We start from the raw sequence: 22,093 nt of genomic DNA, 5'->3' as shown, positions 1-22,093 counted from the left end.
TATTTGGATGTTGAGGAGGGGAAGAAGAGGCAGAAGGGGGTACAGAGCCTTTTACCCTAGGTCAGCAGCTCAAATGCAGCCCAGGCAGCTAGTGATTATCATTCATTGCCTATTTGGTGGCCTACAGAAGCTAGTGTGTGGATCGCCAACGCGTAGCGCCCCTTTGCTAGTGTGCACTTCTCAGAGAGGCCTTGGTTTGAATGGGCTTGGAAAATGCATGCCCTCCTCACTCCAAGAGATGGTGGCATGGCACGTTGCTAGGGCAGCACAGGGGAAGCTTTTGTGGCTGGTCTGGAGGAAAAAGACGTCAGTCTTTAATACTTTTGATAAGCATGCTAATTACGTTCACAGAATGTCAGAACCAGCAATGGTACTGTGTGGTATCCCGCTATGGGCATAACCCTCACCCGTGCCCATGGTTCTCACGCTAGCCCTTCTAATGGAGATGCTGTGACTCCAATCCAGCTTCGTTCCTGCAGGATCTAGATGATCTGTGCAAAACTCCATTCTTGTCCTACCTTGTGTTTATTTGGAACATCTCTGCTCCTGATCTGGATTTGGACTGTGTTCCTTACAGGTTTGAAGGAAGATTTCCATTTTCAGACACAGAGAAGAGTGATCAAACATGTTAGCTTCTGGAGATCATTTGAACAAAGTAACAGTGTTCGAGAAGCCAACATGCTTCTGCAAATACTATACAACCGGCTCCTTACCTTATCTGGATCTACTGTTTTACATCTAGGATCCATCCTATGGTTCATTGTTCGAGCTGTGGAATTTACTGGTTTCTCTGTCTCGAGAAGGCTCTAGAGAAGAACAAGAAACAATTAAATCCATAAGACATCACTTGAATTTAGTCCGGCAGCAATAAAACCTGAGGCGTATAGCTAAGACCCACATATTAAGCAGCTAGTCAGGATTTTTACTAAGTTCCCGCAGCAGATTTCATATGCATCAGGGAAGCACTAGTTTTATGCTGTCAGAAGTCTAGAATCTTTGTTCTTTGGTACATGACAAATGGCAAAACACCACTAACCCCTCACAATCATGTCAGTTATATACATACATACAGGCTTTACACAGAAGTCATTGAGTTCTGATAATGTTTTTTCCTGCAACTGTATTCACGTGGGCCAAGATTTTGGGCACCTCCATATTTTTAGTGTCTAACTTGAGAAACCTTAAAGAGGCTGTCCCAAACTTCAGAGAGTGGGTGCTCTGTATTTTCTGAAAATAAGTCCCATTAAGGCTGCTCAAACGTTGGACCACCAAAAATCACTAGTGTCATTTTTGAAAAATCTTAGCCATGACCTGTGTGTGTGGAATTAGCGCTCACAGATTAAATCCTGATGCTTGGCGGCATGTGGTGTCCCAGGCACACCATTATCAGAGCACCAACGAGCATCACTTTCCATTTTTTAAAAATCTTGACGTGCAATCGTATTGTCCAGAGAAAAAACATTTCTACTAAACCTGCTTGGGAAACAGTTTTTTTGTCCTTCAAACATCCGATTCGAAAAAAAAAATTCCAGCCCAAAATTGGAATGAAGAGTCAAAAAACCCCTCAATTTTCACACCCCAAAAATCCAAACCATTTTTGGATCGGGTCAATCAAATTATGGGTTTCAATTTTGACTTTTGTCTTTACCATCAGTTTAGTTCAAAAAACACTTAATTTTGAAACCTAACTGAATTTGTCATTTAGAAAACAAAATGGGATGTTTCAACAATTTCAGAACTCTCCCTGCAATGAGCTTCTGAAATAGGAAATTTCTTGAAACTGACCCATTCCCACAAAATTTTTGGTTTCAACTAAAACAGTATTTTCCGATGAAACAGCATTTAATCAAAGAGTTCCCAGCCAGCTTTAATTTCTACTAACTAGGCCATCAGTTCACTCTCAGCATTGCAAGCTAGATACCAAGTGACCAAGGTGGCTACCCTGAGGACACCTTTCAAGCAGTAACTAGGGGCGTGCCCTGCAGGTATATTTGGACCTGCTAAGAAGGAGAAGGTGGGAATGGGGAGGTGGGACACGGCAAGGCTCTGCAGTGTCACAGCTGGGAAGGGGGACCCAGGGGAAATGCTCTGCGGCATCAGAGCTGGGAACAAAACACTAGGAAACAGACTCTGCGGCATGTAAATCTATGAAGATGCTTGCTTGAAGCTTACCCCAACAAACATCGCAGTGCCTGCACTTTGGACTTCTGCTTTGTCTGTGTGACAAGAACCGGGGGAGGGGGTGAGGGGAAAGCCCTCTAGCACTCCTCACACCCAAGAGTGGAAGCAATGCACCAATTGGGATTTTATCATGATTCAAGAGTGAGCTAGCCATCTTCCAATACAAATAGGAAGGCCATCCATAATCACTCTCAGACCCTGCCAGCTAGGCTTCCAGGGAGACCAAGGACGCTCTGTATATCCCCACACATAAACCGTTACATAAACCACTGTGTGATGGCCACAGACTAAGGCCTTTAATAACTGTCTACTTTGCAACGTGTACAAGATTCATGGCCAAGCCGCCCATCTGGAGACTGTTATAGGGGTACCAACTAACTGCTATGCTTGTCAAAGACTTAAAATCATACAGTCATAGGGTTAGAAGGGACCGCAAGGGTCATCTAGTCTAACCCCGTGCCAAAACGCAGGATTTGGCTTTACTCAATACAAAAGTTGCACAGACAGTAGTAAGACAGAGACTTTTGAGGTAGAACTCCTCCCCACTCCATAGTATTTGAAGCGTAATCTTAAACTTTATATTTATATTATACTCACACAGGAAATTCAGAGTTATTTTACATTATTCCACATACACCCCCAATCCCCCAGCACACACCATTTGTTTGCAACTAACTACATCTTAGCAGAAGAGCTTTAGCCTGTGAATTCTTCCTCCAGCCTTGGAGCAAGTTTTAGAGTCAGCAAACCCACCCAGATGTCTCCAAGGAAGAGTCCTCCTCACGTATACGGTCCTGGAGGTGGAGGGGGAAGGAAAGGGAATGCGGCAGTTAAATTATGTAGATGTAGGCCAGTAGAGTAGCCTTCACTCCCACAGAGATATGAGTTGAGTCCCAACTTGGGAAACAAGTCAGTTCCAAAAATAAATCAGGGCACTGGACATAGTTGTCAGAATCCTTGAGAAGCCCATAACAGCTATCTACATCAAAAGCTATTCTTAGTGCTTGCCTAGAGCCAGTGCTTTCATGAGCATGAGCTTCCTCCACCTATGCCAAATACAGAGAAAAATAACCTCTTTACTCCGACTCAACTTTCCCCTGGATATGTATCCCAGGATTGCATTAGTCCTTTTGGCCACAGTATCACACTGGAAGTTCATGTTCAGCTGATTATCCACCATGACCCCCAAATCTTTTTCAGAATCACTGCTTCCCAGGATAGAGTCCCCCACATCCTGTAAGCATGGCCTACATTCTTCATTCCTAGATGTATACATTTACATTTAGCTGTATTAACATGCATATTGTTTACTTGTACCCAGTTTACCAAGCAATCCAGATCACTCTCTCTCAGTGATTTGTCCTTTTCATTATTTACCACTCTCCCAATTTTGGGGTCATCTGCAAACTTTATCAGTGAAGATAAAGCCAATTAATAAAAGTTGTTAAGCAGAATAGGGCCGAGAACCAATCCCTGCAGGATCCCACTAGAAACACAACTGTTTGATGATGACTCCCTGTTTAAGGTTACATTTTGAGACCTCTCAGTTTTCCAGCTTTTAATCTATTTATGTTGACTGGCATTAATTATATTACCCTCCTTTAAGTCTTGATTAATCAAGTCCCATGTCAGTAGCTCCATTATGTTGTCTGGGATTGGGGTCAGACTGACAGGCCTATAATTACTTGGGTAATCCTGTTTATCCTTTTTAAATATTGGCACAACAATAGCTTTCTTCCACTCTTCTGGAAATTCCCAGTTTTCAAGAGTTATTCGGAGGGGGGGGGGGAATAATTAACATTAATGGCCCCATCAGTTCCTTAGCTAGCTCTTTCAAAACTCTTGGATGCAAGTTATCTGTGTCTGCTGATTTAAAAGTGTCTAGCCTTAGCAGCTGCTGTTTAACATCCTCGAGATACTAGTGGAATGGAAAGAGTATTAGCATACGTTATGACATATGTTTATTTCCCAAATACAGAATAGAAATATTTATTGAACATTTCTCCCTTCTCTGTATTATTGATCATTCTACCATTTCCATCTAGTGATGTACCAATTCCATTGTTAGGATTATTTTTGTTCTTAATATACTTTAAAAATCTCCTCATTATCCTTAACTCTGCAGGAAATAGATTTCTCCTTGTGTCCCTTTGCTTCCCCTATCAATAGTCTGCAGTTCCTAGCTTCTAATTTATATTCATTACTATCAACTTCCCCTTTCTTCCATTTGTTTATATAATAAATTTATGATTTTATTTTATTTTATATATATATATATATATATATATATATATATATATATATATATATATATATATATATATATATATATATATATATATATATCATTTTGACCAAAGAAGAAAGTCCAGCTCCTAGTATAGACCTAGTAGAGGCATGATTAGTTTAATAAACATTACCTTTGCCATGCTCTAGAATAGATCCATTCATAGGTGCTGACTCCATGGGTGGTCCAGGGCTGGAGCACCCATTTGGAACAATTTGTGGGTGCTCTGTACCCACCGGCAGCCAAGCTCCCCCTCAGCCCCTGCCCCACCTCCTCTCGAGTGCACTGCATCCCCGCTTCTCCACCCATCTCCCAGCATTTCCTGCCTGGCTGCCGCCAAACAGATGTTTGGCAGCATTAGCACACTCCGGGGTGGGGAAGGAGTGGGAATGTGACGTGCTCAGGGGAAGAGGTGGAGAAGAAGCGGGGCAGGGATTTGGGGAAGGAGTTGGAATATTGGCGGGGGGGGGAGAAGTTGGGGCAGGGACTTTGGGGAAGGGCTGGGAAGAGGAGGGGCGGAGTGGGGGCGAGGGGGTTCAAGCACCCACAGGAAAGAGGGGAAGTCAGTGCCTATGGATCCATTACAAGGTTCTCCACAAGGGAGAAGGCAGAGAGGCCTTGCACCTGATTAAAACTGAAGGATTTAATTCCTCCTGCATTCATTGTCCTTTCTCCTAAAGTTTCCCACCATTGCTACTGGCCCAATGGTGGGAGCACTAGTCCCAAGAAACTGACAGAGGGTGCCAGAGTGTTTCCCTGTTATCTAAACCCTGCCAGCTCAGTGATGACACGATGGTTACAGTAAACAGTGACAACCTACACGCTAGTGTTCCCACCCCACCCATTGAGCATTAATGCCAGAAAGGCCTATTTCTAGCCAAACATAGCTAGGAGCAAAATGCAGAAACATTTAATTGCAGAAGCCAATGCTTCCATGCGGAAGAAAGCCTCTAACTAAACTCTTGCTCAGCATTTAGGAAAGGGTTGGGAAGGGAAGAGTGTGCGAATCGTGCTTTTGTTCTGCTTGGCAATTCATGCAGCAGGATGCTGGACGCTCCCAATCCCCTCCCCACTCTGCTCCCAGCTGCAGTAAATCACCTTCCCCCAGGCTGGAAACCAGGCAGGCACCAGGCTGAACCAGCTCCACTGCCACTATTTAAGAGAAAGACACTCGTCAAACATTGCACACTACCCCACCCTAAGTTAGAGGGTCCACCACTCCTGAACGAGGGCTGTGACAACGTTACGGCCCTCCACAAGGCCAAGTATTATAAACGCAGATCATGGGAGGTGCATGAACTGCCAGCTCCTAGCTCCTGCCCCTTCTGCTCCCCCGCCCCCCACCGCAGCTGCCGGCCCCGCCGCCTCAACGCCTCCAGGCCCGGAGTGCTGGCCAGGCAGGCAGCGCAGCTCCTCGTGCCCCCAGCCCCAGAGCACCAGGAGGGTGGCGCAGTCCCCAGCGACACCCAGCCCCAAGTGGGAGATGCGAGCACTGGCCCCAGCCACCTGGAGTCCTGCACCGCAGGCTGGCCATGAGGGAAGAGCACCAGCGGGAAGCAGGAGAGGCTCTGGGGGTGGAGCATGGGCAGGGCCATGCAGGGCTGTTTGGGGAGGCTCAGCCTCCCCTGGCCTGTGATTCCTGCCGCCCATGATGCAGGTGCTCGCAAAGTGTTGTTCCCTGCTAGCTGGAAATGGAACATACAGGCTGCTGCTCTCAACAATGCTCAGAGAACAGGATGTTTGACGGTCACCTGCCTGCTCAGAAAGTTCGAGGGCAGAGTGGAGGGTGGCATGACACCCACATGCACCCGGGATTTGATGGGGGTGGTGGGAAAGGTGAGAATTTAATGACGCATCGGCTCTGGTTTAGAAACATTCAGTAAAACATCCCTTTTACGAGCAGAAACTTTAAACACAAGAGGTGCCATTAGAAAGCAAGTTAAAGGGTGCTAGAAGGGCACACGTGTGCCAAGGTTAGAGAGACGCGTTAGCAGCCTCTTTTATCGCACATACTGCACGGAGGGCATGTTTGCACCCTGGTACCATCTGGCAGCGTTATCACAGCGCAAGTTATCAAGAAGTCAAAGCAGAAACACCCAGCCCACTTCATGAATTCAGATTCCTCAGCCCAGCGAGAGAGAGGCGCTGCAGTTTGTCCTCCCACGCAGGGTGTCTACCCATCTATCAAAGCCCGACAGATGCTCCTCCACCAGCAATCCCTGCTCAATGCCCCATCCTGTACCTCCTCCCCGTCTCTTCTGCAAGGCCCTGTGCGCGCGCGTTATCTGAATATGAATCAAGTAAGATCCAAGATTCTCACCCTTCTGTCAGTCCCATGAGACCATGGCCCCACATGGCAAGTTTCCAGGCTCAGGCTAAGGTGGATGTTATGCCCTGGGAAGATCCCCAACCTGGACTTCACAGTCAGCTTCCTTGGCTAGGAAAAGTCTAAATGTTTTTCCTCCAGTGCCGCAGCTGCACCAGACTCAATGGCGCAAGCCATCGTGCAGTCTGGTGCAGAGGGATTGCTATCATCTCCTCTACCCCTGCTCTAAGTAGCTATGCACACACTTCGCAACAACTAAGACTCCATCCCCAGCTTCCCTCCAGGCCTGTGAACAGATCCGAAGTTCTAGAGGTTTGGGTTTTTTGAGGTATTCCAGTTGTTTTATGCCAATCTCTGCCCATGAGCTGCTTGTGAAGTCTTTGCTCTGTGCCTTTAACTTACGGGCACTGTTCCCTCTAAGCTGTGAGCGTGCACACAGATCCTAAACCCTGCACACATGGCAAAACACTGCGTGAACAAAAATTTGCACAGAAGAAATTTTTTGTGCACACAGCCTGTCAAAAATTAGAGGGAACATTGCTTATGGGCTGTTTTGATTTGTCTGTGGTATGTTTGTTTGACTGAAATACACTAACTGGTGAAAATTTGGCATTTCAGGCAGCATTCCCAGTGAACTTGTTCATTCCAATGTCTGTAGAAAGCAAACAGCTAAAGCAACTGTACTTGAAAATGTGAATGAGTGCTCAAGTAATACAGCTTGGACTGTAATAATGCATCATTCTTTGTTCCTGTGATTCTTCTCAGTGCAAGACAGTAACTCAATGGACTCTGGATTATCCATGGGCATACATGGATCACAAGCCCTATAGTTATTGGGCTACTGCAAAGGATCCATCCAACAGAAGGAGAGCTCACCAGAGTGCTCACTAACATGGGACACTTCAGCAGGTTGGACATCCTTCTTTGCTAGCCAACACCCTTCTCGGTTGCAGGAACTCTGGAACAAGGCGAGGATCCTAGCTCTGATAGGTGGCTGGTCATGTCACCTCATCTCTGCATCATGGCAAGCAGCAAAGGTCTCTTTTGTGGGAAAGGGTTCAAACAGGAGTTTACAAAACCCTCCGCGGCTAAATGTCCAGGATCCAATGCACTCCCAAGTATGGAGGAACGTACTAGTGCTTCCCCGAGCGAGGGCAGACCAAGGAATGGCCCTGCCTGCACCATCATGGCTATGAGAAACAAGGTCACAGTCACTGTTCTGACACAGCTCGAGCCCCCACAATAGGTCTTCATCAGGGCTGGAGGAGTTTTCGGAATCAAGCATGGGGAGAGTATGGAGAACAGTGGTGAGCTGCATTTATGACACAGTGAGGCAGACACTTCCTACGCGAGCGTCTGAGAGCCTTTCTCGGATCTGCAGAGGACCGTCGATAGCTTCACTTCTTTTCATGTAAGGATCCAAACCCAGCTGCACGTTTAGGACCTTGATGTACAACAATCACCACCTCCTCCGTAGGCAGACCTCCGTCAGGACGTCTGCTATATCAGTACCTGCATATGCTCATTTGCCTCTAGGAACAGGATGGCTTGGGGCAGGCAATGGGATGTAGAGGCCATCACCTCTAGGCCACTTGCGCACCTCAGTCCAAAGGCATTGCCATCGAATGGTCAAGTCAACCCACTTCCCAGCAGATGTGGGTCTGCTTAAAAGTCCCCAGTGCGATTGCTGTCCCCCGCCAGCGGCATCAAGACAAAACATCACCTCTGCAGCTTACACTGCTGCTGCTCAAGCAGTGAACAGAGAACTTCCACCTCCGGGTGCAAACCCTGCTTCAGTAAGGGCGCTTTCCATTTAACTAAGGGCTCGTCTTCACTGCAACGTTCACTCGAGCTATAGCAAGCGTGGCCCCTACCCTGACTCCTGCCAACACACGGAACCCCTCAGCGCGAGTTCAGCGGTGCTTTAGCCTGGCAGGCCAGCTGGCTCCAGGGCGCATGGGGCGACACTCCCGTGCTGACAACACCGGAGCTAGTGTCGCAGTGGAGACTCAGCTGTTCTGTGATGCTAACAGACTCTGCAGTGATTCAGCCGCTGCAACAAGGAGGCAGCCGGTGGTGGCACCTTAAAGGCTAACAGATTTATTTGGGCATAAGCTTTCGTGGGTTAAACCCCACTTCTTCAGATGCATGGAGTGGGTCCCCCCTCCCCCAGGGGCTGCAGGGACATGGTGCTGGCTGCTTCCCAGAGCAGAGTGGGGCCTGCAGCTCCACAAGGGTGGCAATCCCGCGGGCTGGATCCGGCCCGTGGGGCATAGTTTGCTCACCCCTAGTCTAGTTATTCAGGTGACCTTGAGCCCTGGGCAGTGCAAGCGTCTCCTTGCTTCCTCAGAGTCAGACACACTAGGAGGCTCCCTCCTGCTGCCTATTAATTTCATTTGGTAACCCCTAGTTCTTGTGTTCTGAAAAGTAGTAAAAAAAAAAAAAGAGAGAGACACCACTTCCTTCTCTACACCAGTCATGATTTTATGGACCTCAATCATATGTCCCCTTAGCCCTCTCTTTTGCAAGCTGAAAAGTCCCAGTCTTATTAATCTCCCCCCATATGGCAGCTGTTCCATACCCCTAATCATTTTTCTTTCCCTTTTCTGAAACTTTTCCAAGTCCAATATATCTTTTTTGAGATGGGGCGACCACATCTGCATGCAGTATTCAAGATGTGGGCGTACCATGGATTTTTATAGAGGCAACATGATATTTTCTGTCATATTATCTATCCCTTTCTTAATTATTCCCAGCCTTCTGTTCGCTTTTTTGACTGCCGCTGCATATTGAGTGGATGTTTTCAGAGAACTATCCACAATGACTCCAAGATCTCTTTTTTGAGTGATAATAGCTAATTTAGACCCCATAATTTTATATGTATAGTTGGGATTATACTTTCCAATGTGCATTACTTTGCATTTATCAACATTAAGTTTCATCTGCCATTTTGTTGCCCAGTCACCCAGTTTTGAGAGATCCTTTTGTAGCTCTCTGCAGTCTGCCTGGGTCTTAACTATCTTTAGTAATTTTGGATCATCTGCACATTTTGCCACCTCCCTGTTTACCCCTTTCTCCAGATCATTTATGAATATGTTGAATAGGACTGGTCCCAGAACAGATGCCTGGGGGACACCACTATTGACCTCTTTTCATTCTGAGAACTGACCATTTATTCCTACCCTTTGTTTCCTATCTTTTAACCAGCTACCAATGCATGAGAGCACCTTCCCTCTTATCCCATGGCAGCTTACTTTGCTTAAGAGCCTTTGGTGAGGGACCTTGTCAAAGGCTCTCTAAAAATTTAAGTACACTATATCCACAGGATCCCCTTGGTCCACATGCTTGTTGATCCCCTCAAAGAATTCTCGTAGATTGGTGAGGTATGATTTCCCTTTACTAAAACCATGTTGTAGCTCACGAAAGCTCATGCTCAAATAAATTGGTTAGTCTCTAAGGTGCCACAAGTACTCCTTTTCTTTTTGCGAATACAGACTAACATGGCTGTTACTCTGAAACCTGTCAACAAATTATGTTCATCTATATATATCTGACAATATTGTTCTTTATTATAGTTTCAACCAGTTTGCCCGGTACTGAAGTCAGGCTTACAGGCCTGTAATTGCTAGGATCACTTCTGGAACCCTTTTTAAAAATTGGCGTCACATTAGCTATTCTATGAATGAAATACTTCAGATACTGCTAGTTGCATGTTGGGAAACCAACCATTTCCAGAAGGAAACACTACACGGTGTCTGATTTTTGCAAGCCAGGCACGCATAAGAAGTATGCATGTACTCTCAAGCAGCGTTTTACTCCCTTGGGTATCACATTCCACTAGGCTGCTCTGGCCTATGAAGTGATTAACCTAAGTAGAACAAAAGAAATCCAAAGCAGCACACACCCAGAGATATCTGCTGTTGACATTTTCCCTGCCAAACTAGCTAGTTAGAGCTTTTTAGATTTAAAGGGAGGCAGCCTCTACTATGGTGCTGAATTTGGGCAGTTGCATTGATTACCATTACTACAAACAAGCGTCACAAAGATCATTAAACAGCAGCAAAGAACAATGCCTGCTAGATAAGGTTATTGAACAATTGCACATGTTTTCCCACTACTCCCTTCCCTCCTGAGGAGAGAGAAAACACAAAAGCAGAACATGTTAAAAAATGCGTGAAGCCTGGTTCTTCATGACAGAACGTTGCACCTTTCACAGCTTCTCATCTGGGGTAGATTTTCCTCAGAGGTATGCACTGCTCAGGGTGCAAGGCTCAGTCTATCATTATCACAGCTTTATTGCAAAGAGCCAGCACCTGATAAGGGCTAGTCCATGGTAACCTGTGAAGCTTCTACTGGCTTTTTCTGTTTCACTTTCCCAACTCAGTAACCGCTTCCAACAGACAAGCCAGAGATGGAAGGATGCAAGGGGGGGGAGGAAAAAAAAACCTAAGAGAAGTGATGAGGTGCTGACAATGGGATCAAGAGCTTCTCTTTGCTAGGTGACTCATTCAAATGCCGCACCGGCCTGCATTGACGAATAGTGGGACAATCTGTGTGTTCAGTGTTTGTGTGCCCAGCCCAGTGGGGTCCCACGCCATGACTAGGGCATACATGGGCCTGCATTAAAGAGATTTCATTGAGAAGACTGCTATAATCACAGCACAAAAGCCATCTTCACTAGCCTTGCTGACCGCCTGTCAGTAGAGTGACTGCGTCAAAACAACTGAATTCCCTTGGGACATCTAGATATGCCCCCTCCAGGTCAGATTTATGATGCACTAGCAGAGGTAGAGCGCCCGAGATGCTTGCCGGTCCACTATCCATGCAGTACCCATTCTAGGGCTAGCAGCCTCCAGCCTCCAAGGTTGTTCCAGCCTGATACCACGTGCATTGTCGAGCATTCTGAAGTTACTGGGTGCTTTGGTATAGGAAGGAAGGGCAGAGTATTTCCCCAGTACTACAAGCGGAGCCAGACTTCCTAGAGCCCCCTTCCCTTCGGGATTCAGATTAAAATCTTCCCTAATATTTTACTGGGCTCGGGAAATGGACATTAACTGAGGGCCCACGCAGCCGTCAAGGGTAGGTAGGTGTATTTGTGGTGCACCGACAGAGCATGTGTCACGCTGTGAACACCACGGAGCGGGACTAGGTCTCGTCCCCTACCCTGAGGGAGCAGAGATGACTAGACAATCATTCAGACAAAAAGGCACTACCGGGGCCAGCAGGCGGACGCAGCACAGAGCAGGACAGGAGCCCCTCACACAGATGAATCCACCACACACTGAAATGCTTGTAACACGGATGGGCTTCCAGAGGCCATGTGTTTTGAGGATTTCTCCATTTAATATGTGCAGAGGGTGTCTGGAAAGGCTTCTGCTAGTAGCAGATTGTGTTAAGACACAATCACATCCTCAGTAGCCTTCATGCTGTCCCTTCCGTGTTCACGGGAGCAACTAGCCCCGAGAGAGGATGGCCCACCAGGTAAGGGGGTCGAGTTGTACTGTCGCACACTCTAGAGTAGACAGGGACAGGACAGAACTGAACTGGCTGAGAAGAGTTAGCGCAGGGGTGGGCAAACTCTTTGGGCCGAGGGCCACATCTGTGTTGGGAAATTGTATGCAGGGAAGGGGCAGGTGGTTGGGGTACAGGAGGGAGTGTGGGGTGCAGGAGGGGTGCGGGAACGGGCTCAGAGCAATGGATTGGGGCAGAGAAGGGGTGCAGACGGTGGGAGGGAGCTCAAGGAAAGGGGTTGGGGTGCACAGGGTGCAGCGGGGGGCTCAGGATGGGGGGTTGGAGTGCAGGAGGGGGTCAGGCTCCAGCCTGGTGCCGCTTACCTAAAGTGGCTCCAGGGTGGCAGAGGCGTGCACCAGGGCCAGGGCAGGCTCCCTGCCTGCCTGCCCTGGCCCCGCACCACTCCGGGAAGCGGCTGGTATCACGTCCCTGCAAGGCCCCTGGGGGGGCCCCCCACAGGGCTCCACGTGCTGCCCTTGCCACACCTCCAGGTACCTCCCCCAAAACTCATTGGCCGCGGTTCCCCATTTCCGGCCAATGGGAGCTGCAGGGGGCAGTGCCTGGAGGCAAGGGCAACATACAGAGCCCTCTGCGGCACCCCCCCCCCCCGGGGCCCCAGGGCCATGGTGCCGGCCGCTTCTGAGAGCGGTGCAGGGCCTGCCAGACCACAGGCGGCAATCCCGCAGGCCGGATGCAAAGCCCTGACAGGCTGGATATGGCCCATGGGCCATAGTTCGCCCACCCCTGAGTTAGAGACTCCTACTTCTCACACCAGAGGGGAGCCCTAGAGTTCTGACCCCCAGCCTGGCAAGAACTCCATGCTGCCCCCTCTCCATCCTGCAGTTTGTTTGCACCCAACCAAACTCATATGTGCAACACTGACATAGAGAAGCTGGAAAGTCACTTAGTTTCTCCTTCGGCATCCTCCCTGCGGATGCAGTCTCCATTCCTCCCTCCTCTGACACGCTTGCATGGCTGATATTTGTAAGCCCAGATGGATGCCCACACAGAGCTGCCAAACACTGCTTCAGATCAGATGCTCAGATTTAGTGGGCGTGGTCACACCAATTCCTCCCAGCCACAAACACGCCATCTTAAAAAACACAAAGGCAACTCCAGTCCCAAGACTGATTAGACTGTATTTCCAGAAGCCAGCCCCACGCCTTCAGTTGGAATGAGCAATAAAGTAGGAGGCAGCCTTCAGTTGGTCCATTGTCCAGCAGTCAACAAGCTAAACTCTAGTTACAAACAAGGGGCCTGAGGCTCCAGTACATTAATCCAGTTCTGCGCTGGTGTAATTCAATCAATTCAGTTACAGTGGCAAATCAAGCCCAGGAACTGCTGCAGTAGACTGCTCATCCAGCCACTACAGCATCTCTTGCTAGCTGCAACCCCACGTGTGATATCGCCTTCCTGATTTCACTCCTTTAAGCCCAAGCAATATTTTTATACTCATCCCTGGTCATTTGTCCAATCTTCCACTTCTTGTAAGCTTCTTTTTTGTATTTAAGATCAGCAAGGATTTCACTGTGAAGCCAAGCTGGTCGCCTGCTATATTTACTATTCTTTCTACACATCGGGATGGTTTGTCCCTGTAACCTCAATAAGGATTCTCTAAAATACAGCCAGCTCTCCTGGACTCCTTTCCCCCTCATGTTATTCTCCCAGGGGATCCTGCCCATCAGTTCCCTGAGGGAGTCAAAGTCTGCTTTCCTGAAGTCCAGGGTCTGTAGTCTGCTGCTCTCCTTTCTTCCCTGTGTCAGGATCCTGAACTCGACCATCTCATGGTCACTGCCTCTCAGGTTCCCATCCACTGTTGCTTCCCCTACTAATTCTTCCCGGTTTGTGAGCAGCAGGTCAAGATGAGCTCTGGCCTTAGTTGGTTCCTCCAGCACTTGCACCAGGAAATTGTCCCCTACATTTTCCAAAAACGTCCTGGATTGTCTGTGCACCGCTGTATTGCTCTCCCAGCAGATATCAGGGTGATTGAAGTCTCCCATGAGAACCAGGGCCTGCGATCTAGTAACTTCTGCGAGTTGCCGGAAGAAAGCCTCGTCCACCTCATCCCCCTGGTCTGGTGGTCTATAGTAGATTCCCACCACGACATCACCCTTTTTGCGCACTTTTTTAAACTTAATCCAGAGACTCTCAGGTTTTTCTGCAGTTTCATACTTGAGCTCTGAGCAATCATACTGCTGTCCTCTTTCTCTGCTCAGAATTTGGAATACAGAGTGGCCCCATGCGGAATTAAAGAAACTCCTCTGACTTTGAGTAGTTAGCACAAGCTGTATGGAGCGTGGGGAGCCAAGAAGCAGCTATTTAGAAGACAGAGGGTGGGGAAGAGGAACAGGAACATACAAAATATCTTCAGAATAAAACCCATTCACTCCACACATGAGCAATACTAGAATCAAGCATCAGAAGAATCTAGCCACTTGCTGACCAAGCATCCCTTTCTCCCCAACCCCTGTGCTTAAAGAATGAATGAAAATTTTTTGCATTAGATTTAAGTTTCCTCTTCCAGAAGTTTGAGGCCCCTATTTGGCCAATAATCCAGACCAGGGAACTAGGGCTGTCAATTAATCGCAGTTAACTCACGCGATTAACTCAGTTTGCACTGTTAAACAATAGAAATTGAAATTTATTTTGGATGTTTCTACATTTTCAAATATATCTGAAAGCGAGAACAGGTATTTGCATGGCACTGCTGTAGCTGGCATTGCACGATAATTACGTGCCAGATGTCTAAAGATTCACATGTCCCTTGGTGCTTCAACCACCATCCCAGGGGACATGCATCCAGGCTGATGATGGGTTCTGTTCGATAACAATCCAAGCCTTAGCTTTTGGAAGTCAGAAATTCAGGGACATCCAGAACACGGGGTTGTGTCCCTGACAGACCTATCCTCCACGAACTCACCTAGTTCTTCTTTGAACCCAGTTATACTTTTGGCCTTCACAACATCCCCAGGCAACAAATTTCACATGTTGACCATACATTGTGTGAAGAGGCACTTTCTTTTGTCTTAATCCTGCTGCCTACTAATTTTGTTAGGTGACCCCTAGTGTTACATGTTAGGTGTTACATGAAGGGCTAAACAACACCTCCCTACTCAGAGTCTCCACACAAGTCATGATTTTAGAGACCTCTATCAGCTCCCCACTTAGTTGTCTCATTTCTGAGCTGACCAGTCCCAGGCTTGTTGTATCAACCAGGTAAGGTACTAACAAGCTTCAACAGGACTTTATTTTCAAAGTGGAAACCTCTTTACCAAGAATGTTACCCACTTCATCCGATGTAGTGAGCTGTAGCTCACGAAAGCTTTTGCCCAAATAAATTTGTTAGTCTCTAAGGTGCCACAAGGACTCCTTTTCTTTTTGCAAACAAAGAAAGTTCGGGATGAACTCTAAAATAAGGCAGCAAAACTAGGTCAAGGTTTTTAGGGTGACTGGGCCACCTTTGTCAGAAATTCTCATAGTTTTTGTTGAACTGGACATGCTGAACAAGCAGCTTGAAATTGTTCCCTTGTAACTGCAGTGAGAGCGCTTGTAATAAGTGCACCACGACAACGTCATCCTCCGGTGGACCATCTGGTGAAGGCAAAGGCAGGCGGGAAAGGCAATCAGCAACCACATTTTGGTTTCCAGGCTTATATTCCAGTTCATAATTGAAAGAGAGTAGTCTTCCAGACCTTCTAGCAATACGGTATCCTGCTCTTCCCAGTCCTTTCATGGTGAGCAACGTTGTCAAAGGGCTGTGGTCTGTGCGCAACTTGAACGTGTGGCCCCCACAAGTTCTCCATTTTTCAGTAGCCCAGACACAAGCTCTTTTTTCGACTGTAGAATATTCTCTCAGCATTACTTAGCGTCCTTGAAGCAAATGCGACCATCCTCTCGGTGTTGTCCTCATGCAGTTGTGTGAGAACAGCCCCAAGTCCATAATCAGAAGCATCAGTAGTTACAATTGTGGGCAATGCAGGACTGAATAGTGCAAGTACTGGACTATGTACAATCAAGTATTTCACCGTTTCGAAACTAGCTTATGTGGGGGAGGGATAGCTCAGTGGTTTGAACATTGGCCTGCTAAACTCAGGGTTGTGAGTTCAATCCTTGAGGGAGCCATTTAGGGATTTAAGAAAAAACTTGGGGATTGGTCCTGCTTTGAGCAGGGGGTTGGACTAGATGACCTCCTGAGGTCCCTTCCAACCCTGATATCCTATGATCCGTTGTCCACACTAAGGTTGAACTTCTCCGTAGTAATTCCCGTAACGGTTCAATGACAGAAGCATAAATGGGAATGAATTTTGCATACCAGGAGGTAAGACCCAAGAAGGAATGTAAGGTTTGCAAATCTGTTGGAGGAGGAGCATTTGAAATTGCCAGGATATGATCTGGATCAGGTTTTAGTCCAGCCTGTGAAATTGTATGCCCCAGAAATGAGAGATCAGTGTGTCTAAATTTGCATTTGGACCTATTGAGCTGGAGGCCTGTTGTGCTGATGCAGTTTAGTACAGACAGCAGGTTATTGTCATGCTCCTTAGAAGTATTTCAAAACATGATAATATCCAGATAGCACTGAACTCCGTGTTGATTCTTCAGAATCAATGACATTTTTTGAAAGGCACTTGGGGCAGATGCGAGACCCTATGGAACACATTTAAAATGAAATAGTCCCTCATGTGTAATAAATGCTGTGAGGTCTCTGCTATCTTCATGCAACATAACCTGGTGGTTGCGCTCTGCAAATCAAGAGTAGAAAAAAAACACCTTTGCTCCACGGAGTTCTGCAAATACTTCTTCTAGGTGAGGAAGAGGATGGCTGTCAATCACAAAAGCTTTATTTGGCTCCCTTAAAGTCCACACAAAGGCAAATGCCTCCACCCTTCTTCTGTGTCACTACTGTAGGTGAAACCCATTCCGAGGAGTCGATCTCTTCAATAATGACCTTTTGAAGAAGTTTTCTAAGTTCCTCTGAAACAGCTTCCCTGACTGAAAAGGGTAAGCGCCGTAACTTCTGTCGTACAGGCATCACATTATTCCGCATTTTAACTTTATGTGGAAACCCATAAGCACAGTGGAGTTTCTCTTCAACCTGGTGCTGGGTCCCAGCTGAAACTGGTGTGTGTACCGCAAGAGTGCTTTGCTGAGGAAGATCAATTCATCCACTAACTACTCTGAGATTTAAAGCAGCCAATAAATCTCTGCCAAGGATAGGAGTGCCTTTGTGGACAATGTAGAACTCTGCAGTTACACAGCAATCACCAAAAGTAACTATTACCGGCAGGCAGCCATGTACTGGAATATGGTTTTTCAAATAGCACATCAAGTGAAGTTTGGGTTCAGTAAGAGGCACATCTTTAAAGTAATGCAGATAGATGGAATCAGGTAGTATAGATACCACTGAGCCAGTGTCCAACATTAGCTGGATAGAGTGTGGTTTGCCTGAGGGTACGGCGGAAACGTTTACAGTGCACTTTATCTGTTCTGGAATATGTGCAGTAGTGATTTTGTCCATGCTCAGCACAGTAACATCTGGTATTGTAACTGCATGCACCTGTTAATTGAACTGGCTACATTGACTGAACTGTCGCATACTTTAGCAAAATGTCCAATCTTTTTGCAATGATTGCAGTGAGCTACTTTTGCTGGACATCCTGTGTAGCTTGCAAGGTGTTGTGGGGATCCACAGCGAAAACATGCTTTTACTGTATTTTGAATTTGCTGATTCAGTGGTTTTTCATTAGTTTTCCTCTTGCAATTGTATGTCTGCAGTGGTAGTGAACTTTTCTGCAAAGGAGTCACAGCCTGGACGATGCCTCCTGTATCCAGGCTCATTGTTTTGGCTTCCGCTGTAGCTGACTCACTCTGAGTAGCAATGGTTATTGCTTTTTCTAGTGTAAATTGTGGCTCTAGAAGTAAGTGTTCTCTTACATGAAGCATGGTTGTTTTCTCAATGAGCTGGTCTCTAATCATCTCATCTGCCATATTCCCAAAGTCACAAATTACAATCAGACTCCTCAAGGAAGCAATATATTTCATTATAGTTTCCCCTGGTTTCTGCTCATGCTGGCAAAATCTGCAGCGATTAGCTACTACATTCACTTTTGGCATAAAAAATTCCTTTAATGCAGTGAGTGCAGTCTCATTTATCATCTGCAAGGGGAAAAGTGTAAAATATACGCTGTCCTTCTGCTCCAAGGCAGTGGATTACCAGAGCACGCTTTCTTACTTCAGAAATCTCTGTAGCACTGATTGCAAGCAGATAAGTCTCAAACATATGGATCCAGGTAGTAAAAGCAATTGGAGGCTCACCTGGGCTTTGCAGAAAGGGCGTAGGTGGGTTCAGAGGCAGAAGATCCCACCCTCGTCGCCAAAATGTTGTAGCAACGAGGCAAGGTACTAACAAGCTTCAACAGGACTTTATTTTCAAAGTGGAAACCTCTGTACCAAGCTTCTGCTGCCTGCACCTGCTGTAGCTTTCTCCCAACCTCTCAACTCCTCCCCCTCCTTCCTGTTTTCTGTCCTTTCAGACTCTCAGCCAGTGATCCCAATTCTAATCATTACAAGCAACATCTAAACACCACATGGCTCTCCTCATGTGGAAGCTGTTCCAAACACCCCTCATCATTTTGTTGCCTTTCTCTGCCCTTTTCCAACTCTAATAAAAAGGGAACAGAAGTCTGAGGCTAAGATGGTCTGCCCATACCTCCCAAAGCTAGGGGAATACATTAGTCATGGAGATGCTCAATATGAGGCAAGAGCTAAAGTTTGTTCATTAATTCTCCAGCATTAATGTTAAACTAATTGGCATCATAGGGATGCACAGTCCCTCACAAAAGAGTCTAAAGTGCCTCAGGCCAGGGACCTGCCACAGCAAAGACAGAAAAATGCAATGCAGATAATTCAGAGGCTGAGGAAGGAGGGTGGTAGTAGCAGATCTCCTTGGTCTATTGGCCATGGGAGATTGGGCAAATATGGAATGATCCTGAATGCCAAGACAGCAGGTGCTTGGAGGCTGGGCAGAGGGAGGCTGTTCCAAGCATAGAAGGCAGGGCCGTAAATACAGCAGAATTAAGAAGGGGACAGATGACGAGGCTGTTGAAGGAAAGAACACAGATTGATGAGCAGGGGATCAAGGACTGAACTCTTAGGGACATCCAGAGAGACGGGGCTAGAAGAGGGCATGGGACCCCCAAAAGGAGGGACTGAGGAGACCCTTTGCTTTGGCCACGCATTGCTGGTCATTGCCCTTGGCAAGGTCACTGGTTTCAGCAGTGCCAAGATGGTGGAAGTCAGACTGAAGGAGAGAAGGAAGCGGAGTCAGAGAGAAAAGAGAGCACATGCAGGCCCTGTGGGGAAGTGGGGTCAGGGAAGTCTCCCTTCAGGAACAGTGAATGAGAGAAGGGGGTTCTTTTAGGAGAAAGGACCCAGAGGTTGCGAGAAGGAATGAGAGGAGAAGGGAAACAAGAGGGGCAAGGGCCTGGACCCTCAGATTGTAAATTCTTCAAAGCTCCTGATGGGTCTGTGTGGAGCTAGCACAGGGGGCTCCAGTGTTAACTGGGGCACTCATGCCCAGAGGCCCCAGCACCGGTCCAGCCCTCCAACACCACCTGAAACTGGACAGAGGCAGCAAGCTGTGGAGTGACATAAAGCCACTGAGGCAATATAACTGCTTCCCAGCACGGGGATCCATCACCCTGCTATGGTGCAGATGGAATCTGCACGTCTCAGACGCAATTGCATGATTATTTCCATGGCAGCCAGGAACAAGGCTCAGTGGAGGATTGTGGTTTTCAACAACTGCGTAGAGCAGCAGGAGTGGATGAGCTGTGAAATAATGGGTGATGCTCAGACCCCAGTGGTTCAGGAGCTGAATTACCAATCTACATTACCCAGAAGAGCTACAGGAGTGTGAATTCATGGTCTCATTTACTACAGTGCTATAGATTCATAGTGTCATAGTATGCCCAGGGAAATATTTTGTGTGTGTATGTATATATACACATACAAGGGGTGTGTGTGTGTGTGTGTATGTAACTATTCTCTCAGCAAAATGACTGACCAAGTATTATTTCATCAACTACAATTGGTTAATAACACAGTAAAAGCCTTCTGATTGGTTAATAAATTAAATCAGTGTTTTAATATCGTGTGCTGCAAAGAGCCACAGGAGACACATTAAAGAGCCACTTGTGGCGCACGAGTCTCAGTCGCAGCAGTATCACTGCCCTAATGAATGATGAAAAGAGAACTACAGAGTGAAAAAGCTACCTAATTTAAGAACTAGTTTTCCATGAGTCGCCAATACCCCCATGGAAGCTCCGATTTTGATTTCCTTAAACACATGCTTAGAAACAGACGCCCTCTATGTTACTTAAGACCACCGCCACAAGTCTTCCCAATAACCACAATCTTATCAGCCTCCAATAACCCTGTCCCATCTGGGTCACCGTCTCCTCTCCATTAATGTAAACTGAAAGCTCTTCGGGGCTGGTATTCCATTTCTATTCTGGTACTCCACAAACACAGGTGAAGCTTTACAAGAAGTGAACAGCAATTCAAGACAAAGACACAAAATAATCTGAGGCATGTTTGATTTATGAGCATCGTGCCCCGTGTCATCAATATCATAATCTGCTCCAAGAAGGGGTTTGGGAGGCATCCTGCTCTCCGAGTTTGCTTAGCCAGAGAGAGCTTGTTTGAACGATGTAGGAAGCTGGCTCTGATCAAATCAATAACAACTTCACCGAGGCCAAAGGTGCTAGTGCGCTGACTCAAAAATCAGACCTGCAGACGTTGTGACTTTCTCTCCCTATTCGAGGTTCGGTGGGCAGAGAACAGAAAAAAGATGACTGGAGAAGAGAGTGAAAACTCGGGAGTGCCGGCTGAGCCAGAGGATGGTGGGCCATGGACAGCAACACCCACTCGAGCAAAGGGTGCAAGGCAGCTTCCATCGCAGCTGTGATTTCACATGCTCATGCGTGTCCTAGAGCAGTGGTTCTCAGCCACTGGCGGTCCGCAGCTTATGACTAAGGGATCCACAAAAGACAGACTGAAAACTGAACAGAATTTGACTCTATATACAGACAATAGATGTCCAAAGAGGTCCACACCTCCAGTTGACTTTTTTTTTTTTTAAGGGTCCGCAAATGAAAAAAAGTTGAGAACCACTGGCCTAGAGCTCACTGCAGCCCTCCTGTAATTTGAGTCATTAAGGTAGATGGAAAGTTTTATGATTTGCCCCCAGACTTTCTATCATCTCTGACCCCCACAAGGGAGTATTAGATAATGAAAGTCAACATAAACATGCTCATGACGTGCATAGCCAGCATATTAGCTACATCCACGCACTACTTGCATGAGTGAAGGCAACATTGCTCCAGCCTCATCATGACAACACACATGGCCACCAAGTGAGGTCTCATGTTCCTGCGAAAAGAAAACCCCACAAAACTGAAACAAGGAAACACAGCCAATGTCGTCTTCATCCAGACCTTGCAAGGGGAGAGCCATTTCCTGTTGCACCTGGAACAGTCCTTTCTGAAGGATTATAAATTGCATTCACATGATGCCTATGGTTAGTCCCAATCAGACCAGGGCAGGACTACGCAGATAAAGTCCCACCCACTAGCAAATGTGATCGCTACGCACGATTTATCATTGTTTATTATGTTAACGCCAACCAAGATAAAGATCAGGGTAGGCACTGCACAAGCAGTGATAGACAGTCACTGGCCCAAAGAGCTTGTAATCTGAACAAACATCACACACAAGCAGAGTGAAGGTTC

The 22,093-nt window shown here is 46.9% G+C and overlaps 1 protein-coding gene across 1 annotated transcript in view; it reads right to left on the bottom strand.

Moving 5' to 3' along the window:
- Positions 1–22,093, bottom strand: part of FA2H (fatty acid 2-hydroxylase) — a 75,030-nt gene that overhangs the window by 36,693 nt on the left and 16,244 nt on the right. The window contains exon 2 of the mRNA XM_073307081.2: positions 714–806. Coding sequence (XP_073163182.1) covers positions 714–806 — 93 coding nt within the window. The remainder of the gene's footprint in view (positions 1–713; positions 807–22,093) is intronic.

This window comes from Lepidochelys kempii, chromosome 12 (genome assembly GCF_965140285.1).
Source record: "Lepidochelys kempii isolate rLepKem1 chromosome 12, rLepKem1.hap1, whole genome shotgun sequence".
Classification (NCBI taxonomy): domain Eukaryota; kingdom Metazoa; phylum Chordata; order Testudines; family Cheloniidae; genus Lepidochelys; species Lepidochelys kempii.
Note: the sequence above shows the minus strand (reverse complement) of the source record. Positions and strands in the feature narration are given on the sequence as shown.